General features: G+C 49.4%; 1 protein-coding gene across 1 annotated transcript; it reads left to right on the top strand.

Moving 5' to 3' along the window:
• Positions 1 to 936: 936 nt before the first annotated feature.
• LOC105472573 (endogenous retrovirus group 48 member 1, envelope) lies at positions 937 to 1,488 on the top strand. Its single transcript, XM_011725943.3, has one exon. It carries the CDS (start codon positions 937 to 939, stop codon positions 1,486 to 1,488), a length of 552 nt encoding a protein of 183 aa, XP_011724245.3.
• The last annotated feature ends 8,577 nt before the right edge of the window (positions 1,489 to 10,065 follow it).

Below are 10,065 nucleotides of genomic sequence, written 5' to 3'. Positions count from 1 at the left end.
GCAGCTGCCTTTTCCTACCCGCCAAGCCCAGGGCCAGGTACCTGGGCAAGATTGGCAGGTAGACTTTGCTCACATGCCGCCTGATAAACGGCTCCGCTACCTTCTGGTCTTTGTACTTTCTCCGGGTGGGCAGAAGAATTCCCAACAACTTCAGAAGGTGCAAATGTCATCACACAAACTCTCATCATGCATATAATTCCCCGTTTTGGACTCCCAATATCCATCCAGTCCGATAACAGGCCTGCCTTTATCAGCCAAATTACCCAAGGTGTCTCTACATCCTTGGGAATAAAATGGGTTCTCCACACACCCTACAGGCCTCAATCTTCAGGCAAAGTTGAAAAGGTCAACTCTGTCCTTAAAACCCAACTCACCAAGCTCACTCTAGAAACCTGCCAGTCGTGGCCGAGAAATCTCCCTTTCGCCCTCATGAGACGCTGGCAACACCAAAGGCAGCCTCTTTTTATAGTCCCTTTGTGATCGTGTATGGCTGAACTTTTGTCTTAGGGCCTCCACCCTTACCAGACTCTGAGCCACTTGGGAATTACCTCCCCTCCTTAATCCAGCCACGGTCTTTCATTCGTGAAGCAGTGAATGAGGCCATGCCTCTCCCTGCCGACACCTTGTTCTCTCAACATAACTGTCTTGCAGGCACTGACGTGTTTATCGGCCAACTGGACCCTCACAAAAGCTACAACCGAAGTGGACAGGCCCCTACACTGTGGTACTTGGCATGCCAAATGCAGTGAGAGTCCAAGGACTCCCCCACTGGATCCATCGTACCAGGGTCAAGCTCACCCCCAAGGCTGCTTCTTCCTCCAAAACATTAACAGCTAAGTGTTGCCTAGGTCAATTTCTCCTACCAAGCTTAAATTAACCAACATTTTTTTTCCTAAAAATCAAAACACAAGGAATATTAACCACCTGCTTCCAGGAATGGCCTGTACCTACCCAACCGCTTGCTATACCTCTCTTCCACCCAAAAGTCTTAATACAGGAATATCCCTCACCCCGATCCTAATACTGTCAGTAGCTGTCCTGCTGTCTGCAGCAGCCCCTCCCAGCTGCTGTGAGTGTTATCAGTCTTTCCACTACAGAGGAAAGATTCAACAATCCTTTACTTACCATACTCACATAGAAAGATCCTGTTATGGAACCTTAATTGAAGAATGTGCTGAATCAGGAAAGAGTTATAAAGTAAAGAATCTAGGAGTATCTGGCAGTCGTAATGGGGCTATATGCCCCCAAGGGAAGCAGTGGCTTTGCTTCACCAAAATTGGACAATGGGGAGTAAACACTCAAGTACTTGAGGACATAAAGAGAGAACAGATTATAGCCAAAGCCAAAGCCTCAAAACCAACAACTCCCCCTGAAAATCACCTGCGGTATTTCCATTCCTTTATACGAAAACTACAAGCAGATGCATCCCTTCCCAAGCAAGGAAAATACCTGTTTGTAGATCTAGGAGAACCATCGCGCTTACCATGAATGTGTCCAATTGCTGGGTATGCCAGGAAGCTCGTGTGAGGGAACAGGGGCTGTGGGACGGGCTAGACATTCCCCCTTACTTACCAGCATCCCAAAACCCCAGCCTCGCTTTCACTCCTCAGGAACGCCCGCAGTCCTGGACACTTACCAACCCAGTAAGAATATCCCGCAAGTGGACCAATAAAACCTATTGCTCTGTAGGTGAAAGCCCGTCACCAACCCCTAACAGTCAACACCTCCACAGCTGAGTGGTGGCCAAGCTTATCCCCTGGAGCCTGGTCTCCTTCTAACTTAAGCTCCCTCAATTGTGTCTTGTCCACAAAGGCCTAGTACTGTACAAACACCACTAACCCTTCGGCCGCACACCCCTGCCTAGGTGCACTATGCGGCAGTCCCATGAACACCAGCCTACAATGGACTGCCCCTGATGGATTCCTTTGGATATGTGGAACCAGGCTTACTCATGGCTACCTATCACTAGCAAGGTACTTGCTTCCTAGGCACAATTAAACCTGGATTCTTTTTACTTCCAAAGCAGGCGGGCAACACCCTCAGAATCCCTGTGTATGATTAACCAGAGGAAAACGATCCTTGGAGGTAGGAGGGAGCCAAAGATGGCGAGAGGACGAGAAACAGGCCTTACAGTCCTGCCACTTGGGTGGAGGATGGTTCGTGGGGTTATCGCACTTTCATATATACGCCAAATAGAACAATTAGACTACAGGCTATTCTAGAGATAATCACCAACCAAACCACCTGAGCCCTAGAAATGCTCACACAACAACAAACCCAAATGTGCGCGGCAATTTATCAAAACAGGCTGGCACTAGGCTACTTAGTAGCAGAAGAGGGTGGGGCCTGTGGTAGGTTTAATATCTCCAATTGCTGTCTTAACATAGGCGATAATGGAAAAGCGGTTCTAAAAATCACTTCAGGGCCGGGCGCGGTGGCTCAAGCCTGTAATCCCAGCACTTTGGGAGGCCGAGACGGGTGGATCACGAGGTCAGGAGATCGAGACCATCCTGGCTAACCCGATGAAACCCCGTCTCTACTAAAAAACACAAAAAATTAGCCTGGCGAGGTGGTGGGCGCCTGTAGTCCCAGCTACTCGGGAGGCTGAGGCAGGAGAATGGCATGAACCTGGGAGGCGGAGCTTGCAGTGAGCTGAGATCCAGCCACTGCACTCCAGCCTGGGCGACAGAGCAAGACTCCGTCTCAAAAAAAAAAAAAAAAAAAAAAAATCACTTCAAACATCAGAAAAGTAGCCCATGGACCAGGCCAAACCTGAAGGGAGGGGACCCAACAAAACTTCTAGGAGGTGGTTCTCTAATTTAGGAGGATTGAAAATGCTGTAGGGACGGTCATCTTCATCGTTGGGTTCCTCCTGTGTCTCCCCTGTTATCCCACTGATAATGAAAGCCATTAAAACTCTTGTTGAAACTACAGTTAGCCGCCAGACAGTCCAGACGATGCTTCTGCTACAATGGCACGATGGATGCCCACCCGTCTCTCAAGAATCCCCCAAAATTAAGTTTTTCTTTTTCCAAGGTGCCCACGCCACCCCTATGTCACACCTGAAGTAGTTATTGAGAAAGTCGTCCCTTTTCCCTCTTTTATAACCAAATAGACAGGAATGAAAGATTCTCTCCGGGGCGTGAAAGCTTGAGGAATGAATAACTCCTCCTCCTCAGGCCCAGTCCTAACTTGCGCCAGCAGCCTGCATCAGCAAGATAGCAGAGGCAGGAAGAGAGCTGGCTGGAAGACACATACCCTCCGCAGATCAAGAGGGAGGCCGTCCCAGTGCTACATAGCAGTCACGTCAGGCTGGGACAATTCCTGTTTACAGAGGACTATAAAACCCCTGCTCTGTCCTCACTTGGGGCTGATGCCATTTTCAGTCTCAGGCTGTCTGCACTCAGGCACTCCTTAACACAGCGTGTTGCTCCACACCGCCTCGTGTTGTCTGTTGGCGCGTTCTCTGGATTCCAACCAATGCAAGAGCCTTGCATCCGGTGCTGAGACCCGCAAGGGGCTTCGGTCCACGTCCGCCGTGCACCTACCACCCCTCCATCCTGGAGAGCAGGCCACAGCAGCCGGACATAGGAAGCTTCTCAGCCTCTAGTCGCCTCTCTGGGCCTGCACATTGGTCACTGATCTCGCCTACTGGTAAGTTTCCTGGAAGCCCAGTTAACAGGGAAAAATCCACACGGCCTCTCTTGGTTTCTCCAGCCCCAAAATCCAACATTGGTCCAAGAAGGCTATGGCATGGCTGGGTGTGGTGGTTCACGCCTGTAATCCCAGCACTTTGGGAGGCCGAAGCTGTTAGATCACGAGGTCGGGAATTTGAGACCAGCCTGGCTGGTGCACTCTCAGGGTTCCAACCAATGCAAGAGCCTTGCACTGATGACATGTCCCCAGGGTGGTTGGGGCACAGCTTGGTTTTATGCATTTTAGGGAGACATGAGACACCAATCAATACATGTAAGAAGTACCCTGGTTCTTCTGGAAAGGTGGGACAACTTGAAGCAAGGCAGGAACACTCCAAACAGGGAGGGAGCTTGCTGGGCACAGATAGGTAAGAGACTGGAGGCTGCATTCTTTTGAGTTTCTGATTAGCCTTTCCGAAGGAGGCAATGAGATACACATTTATGGCAGTGAGCAGAGGGATGACTTCGAATAGAATGGGAGGCAGATTTCCCTTAAGCAGTTTCCAGCTTGACTTTTCCTTAGTGATTTTGGGGCCCAAAATATTTTTCTTTCACACGGGCAGCATGGGAGGATCACTTAAGCTCAGGAGCCACAGGTTGCAGTGAGCAGAGATCACACCACTGCATTCCAGTCTGGGTGACAGAGTGAGATGCTGTCTCAAGAAACCAAAACTAGGCTGGGCACGGTGGCTCACGCCTGTAATCCCAGTACTTTGGGAGGCTAAGGTGGGTGGATCACAAGGTCAGGAGTTTGAGACCAGCCTGACCAACATGGTGAAACCCTGTCTCTACTAAAAATACAAAACTTAGCCAGGGAGGCGGAGGTTGCAGTGAGCCAAGATCGAGCCACTGCACTCCAGCCTGTGCGACAGAGCGAGACTCTGTTTCAAAAAACAAACAAAATAAACTAAACCCACCTGTAGGCCTGGAGTAATCATGCTTGTAATCTCAGCACTTTGGGAGTCTGAGGCAGGCGGATTGCTTGAGTCCAGGAGTTCGAGACCAGCCTGAGTAGCATGGTGAAACCCCATGTCTACAAACATTTTTTTTTTAAAGCTGGGCATGGTGGTGCAGACCTGAAGTCCTAGCTACTCTGGAGGCTGAGGTGCGAGAATCCCCTGAACCCAGGAGGCGGAGCTTGCAATGAGAGGAGATTGAGCCACTGCACTCCGGCCTGGGCGACAAAGTGAAACCACTTCTCAAAAAAATAAAAACAACAAAATACCACTGAACTCCCGCCTGGGTGACAGAGTGAGACCCCTTCTCAAAACAAAAACAAAAACAAAACAACAAAATAGCACTTGTAACTGCAGCTAATCAGAGCATGGATATTCGGGGCCACTTGAGTCAGTGCTCCTGGCTTGCAATCTCTAAACTTGGCCCAGAGAAGCTCTTCTCACGTGAGTTTTGCCCCTGCTTCTTTCTTTAGGCCAACACCTGCTAGGCTTAGGACACTGTGGGCGGGGACAACAGAAGGGATATTTTCAACCTTTTTTGGTAACAAGAGTTGTTTCTTTTTTCTTTTTTTTCCTCTGCCCTGTCTTATAATGATAAAAGAGTTGCCTCTTTATTTTTATTTTTTTATTTTATTATTATTTTTTTGAGACGGAGTCTTGCTCTGTCGCCCAGGCTGGAGTGCAATAGCGCGATCCCGGCTCACTGCAAGCTCTGCCTCCCAGGTTCACGCCATTCTCCTGCCTCAGCCTCCCAAGTGGCTGGGACTACAGGCGCCCGCCACCATGCCCGGCTAATTTTTTGTATTTTTAGTAGAGATGGGGTTTCACCGTGTTAGCCAGGATGATCTCGATCTCCTGACCTCGTGATCTGCCCACCTCGGCCTCCCAAAGTGCTGAGATTACAGGCATGAGCCCCCGCACCCGGCCTATGTTTATTTTTTATCTATTTTTTTGAGACAGGGTCTCACTATGTTGCCCAGGTGGGTCTCGAACATCTGAGCTCAAGTGACCCTCCCATGTCAGCCTCCCAGAGTGCTGTGATTCCAGGCATGAGCCAATATGCCTGGCCAAGAGTTGCTTTTTATTTTATTTATTTATTTATTCAGAGACGGCGTCTCACTCTGTTGCCCAGGCTGGAGTACAGTGGTGTGATCTCGGCTCACTGCAACCTCCGCCTCTCAGGTTCCAGCAATTCTCCTGCCACAGTCTCCCGAGTAACTGAGATTATAGGCCAGCGCTATGATGCTCGGCTAATTTTTGGGTTTTTAGTAGAGACGGGGTTTTGCCATGTTCGCCAGGCTGGTCTCGAACGTCTGACCGCAGGTGATCTGCCCACCTGGGCCTCCCACAGTGCTGGGATTACCAGTGTGAGCCACCACGTCCGGCCTCCAAGTTTCTATTTCACATTTCTCATCTCCATCCTGCCAAGTGTCTATTCCGCACAGTATCGACTCATTTGCTCTGAAGGATGAGCTGAGTTCTCCTGGGCTACCTCCCAAGCTCCTGTTTGTGTCCTCCAGGTTCCTGGTTTATCTTTTGCTTACTTGTTGGGGTTTATAACACTCTCATTCTGTCTTGCAATCTCCATAGTTGTTTAGCTTTAATTCACAGGCAAATAGGTTCTAAGGTCTCCTCCAGTACGACTGTAGCCTTCAATTCTTGATTTTTTTTTTTTTGAGATGGACTTTCACTTTTGTTGCCCAGGCTGGAGTGCAATGGTGTGGTCTTGGCTCACCGCAGCTTCTGCATCCCAGGTTCAAGCGATTTTACTGCCACAGCCTCCCAAGTAGCTGGGATTACAAAAGCCCGCCATCATGACCAGCTAATTTTTGTATTTTTAGTAGAGACGGGGTTTTGCCATGTTGGCCAGGCTGGTCTCAAACAATTTCACCATGTTGGCCAGGCTGGTCTCAAACTCCTGACCTCAGGTGATCCGCCCATCGCGGCTTCCTGAAGTGCTGGAATTACAAACGTGAGCCACCGAGCCTGGCCGAGTTTTGAATGTTGAATGTTAGTTCATCTCTTGTTTGGCTGGATTTCATTGTCTAGTTTTCCTCCCACAAAGGGCTTGGGGAGGTGACAGTCTCTGAATACAGGCAGTTGAAAGATGGCATCTATGGGCCAGCACAGCGGCTCCTGCCCTGATCCCTGCACTTAGGGAGGTGGAGGCGGGGAGATAGCTTGAGGCCAGGAGTTTGAGACCAGCCTGGCCAAAATGGTGAAATCCTGACTCTAGTATAAATACAAAAATTAGCTGGGCCTGGTGGCCTTTCCTAAAGGATTGGCCTCAGCCACTTAGCCCGAGGCTGCTCTGAGACCGCAGTGGAGAGCCAGTGGGCTGTGGCTTCCTCACACCCAGATGCTGCTTCAGCCCCAGTGCCTCTCACAGCCCCATCCAGAGGCCTTGAGGACTGCCCTCCAGGGCTCCCTCCACCAATGCCCTGTGCTCCTGGCAAAATCCCTTTCAACATCCGGATGAGGCATGATGTCCTTCAAAGCCTTCTCTGATGAATCCCCATCTTTGCCCCTCCCCAGGCAGCTCCCCTGCCTCGTCTTCTACGTCTGTTATTATCCGGCACAGCGCCATGCATCTCTCAGCTGCCCCCTTCCCAGGCTGTGCACTCACAGAAGGCAGGCTGTCTCCATCATGTCTGAACCCATGGCTGAGGCATAGTGCCTAGCATATAGTAGGCATTTCAAATAATGTTTTTTTTATTTTTTTTTATTTTTTTTTATTTTTTTTGACAGTCTCGCTCTGTCGCCCAGGCTGGAGTGTAGTGGCCGGATCTCAGCTCACTGCAAGCTCCGCCTCCCGGGTTTACGCCATTCTCCTGCCTCAGCCTCCCGAGTAGCTGGGACTACAGGTGCCCGCCACCTCACCCGGCTAGTTTTTTGTATTTTTTAGTAGAGACGGGGTTTCACCGGGTTAGCCAGGATGGTCTCGATCTCCTGACCTCGTGATCCGCCCGTCTGGGCGTCCCAAAGTGCTGGGATTACAGGCTTGAGCCACCGCGCCCGGCTCAAATAATGTTTATTACAGACAGGTCTGTAGGAGTGAAAATTACACTAGAAGGAACACTGTTTTAGCAGTTGTGAATTTTTTATATTCTATTGCTTCAGATCCCTTCTAGAATAAAGGCCAACCAAGGTCAGGGGGAAGGGGAAGGAGGGTCAGGGAGAGAAGGTGGTAGAACCAAGGAAGCTGAGCACCTAAAACACTCACTTATTTTAATCCTATCTCTGGCCAGCCCTTTTATTAAATTAAAATTACCCCTTTAATACTGGATCAACAAACTATAGTCCAAGAGACAAACCCTGCTTCCTGCCCCTTTCTGTAAGCTAAATGTTTTTCTTTTTGTGATGGAATCTTGCTCTGTCGCCCAGGCTGGAGTGCAGTGGGGCGAACTCGGCTCACTGCAAGCTCCGCCTCCCAGGTTCACGCCATTCTCCTGCCTCAGCCTCCCGAGTAGCCGGGACCACAGGCGCCCGCCACCACACCTGGCTAATTTTTTTGTATTTATTTTAGAAGAGATGGGGTTTCACCGTGTTAGCCAGGATGGTCTCCTGACCTCGTGACCACCCACCTCCGCCTTTCAGAGTGCTGGGATTACAGGTGTGAGCCGTGCCCGGCCTCTGACAGCACTCTTCAAAGACAGAATGTGGGAAATCACATAGACCCAAACAATAGCCCCGTGGGTGCCCACGGTATTGCCACCAGATGGACTGTCAAGAAGTCATCTGCAATGCTAGCTACAAAATGCAGAACTGTGCTTGGTGCTGGCTATTGGGTTTTAAGCCCTTTCAATGGGTGGAGGAGCGTAAACCAAAATCCCAGAAAGACTAGCCCAACAGGACTAGTTCTAAGGGAAGAACTTTATATATTTTTTGAGATGGAGTTTTGCTCTTGTTGCCCAGGCTGGAGTGCAATGGTGCCATCTCCGCTCACTGCAACCTCCGCCTCCCGGGTTCAAGTGATTTTCCTGCCTCAGCCTCCCGAGTAGCTGGGATTACAGGCACACGCCAACACACCTGGATAATTCTGTATTGTTAGTAGAGATGGGGTTTCACCATGCTGGTCAGGCTGGTCTCAAATTCCCGCCTCAGCCTCCTAAAGTGCAGGGATTACAGGCATAAGCCACCGCGCCCGGCCAGGGAAGAACTTTATACAAGTCTCATGCTTCATCCTAAAAATATATGCAAATCAAAATATATTCATGTTCATTTTAATATTAAAGAATTTCCATTTCCAAAGCATCACCACCCATCACAGTAGTTCCATGGATTCCAGCTTGAGAAGCTATTAAATGAAAAACCAAAAAAAAGCAAATAGCAGGATAGAAAAGTTGTATGTACATTCAAATGGTTACATCACTTTAACTACCACTAGGGAATCCTGCAAGATGTTAATGGCTGGGCATGGGGGCTCATGCCTGCAATCCCAGCACTTTTGGGGGCTGAGGCAGGCTCCGCCTCTACAAAAAATACAAAAATTAGGTGGGCATGGTGGCCAGTGCCTGCAGTCCCAGCTACAAAGTGAGCTGAGATGGGAGGATTGCTTGGGCCTGGGAGGACGAGGCTGCAGTAGGCTGAGATTGCACCACTGCTCCGGGCAAGAGTGAGGCTGTCTCAAAAAAAAAAAAAAAAAAAAAAACATGCCTGGATTAGCTTAGTGGATTTTAGGTAAGCTTACTATTTTCTTTTTGGTAATATAGTTTTACCACTTTTATTATAAAAAATGTGTTTAGAAGAATCTGGCTGAGTTGCTAAGTCTCCTGTGTGGTAACACAATCTGAGGCAGATGACAATACTAGTTTTCAATTTTAATATTTAAAAAAAAATTTTTTTTTTTTTGAGATGGAGTCTCACGCTGTCACCCAGACCGGAGTGCAATGGCATGATCTCGGCTTACTGCAAACTCTGCCTCCCAGATTCAAGCGATTCTCCTGCCTCAGCCTCCTGAGTAGCTGGGATTACAGGCGTGTACCATCACAGTCGGCTAATTTTTGTATTTTTAGTAGACACAGGGTTTCACCACGTTGGCCAGGCTGGTCTCAAAACTCCTGACCTCAAGTGATCCACCCGCCTTGGCCTCCCAAAGTGCTGGGATCACAGGCGTGAGCCACCGTGCCCTGGCCCTCACCTACATTGGTTACTTTCTCTAAGTCAGACTGGGCTGTCTCTGCACAGTGCTGGGGGAGTGTGCTCCATGTGATGCACAGGAGCCCTCCCGCCCCCACTGCCCCCGAAGGTGTGCCTTCAAGTTATCACAAGGGATGGAAGGTTACTTGGCCAACCCCCGAAGGTGTGCCTTCAAGTTATCACAAGGGATGGAAGGTTACTTGGCCAATCCAGAAACCCTCAATAGGTAAAATAGCTCACTGAGTGCCTATGGCCAGCTAGGATCAACTTTGTCA

The sequence above is a fragment of the Macaca nemestrina genome, chromosome 4 (genome assembly GCF_043159975.1).
Source record: "Macaca nemestrina isolate mMacNem1 chromosome 4, mMacNem.hap1, whole genome shotgun sequence".
Classification (NCBI taxonomy): domain Eukaryota; kingdom Metazoa; phylum Chordata; class Mammalia; order Primates; family Cercopithecidae; genus Macaca; species Macaca nemestrina.
Note: the sequence above shows the minus strand (reverse complement) of the source record. Positions and strands in the feature narration are given on the sequence as shown.

Excerpts from the sequence above, each read along its gene's own strand:
- LOC105472573 (XM_011725943.3), top strand. The coding sequence starts at position 937 with ATGGCCTGTACCTACCCAACCGCTTGCTATACCTCTCTTCCACCCAAA.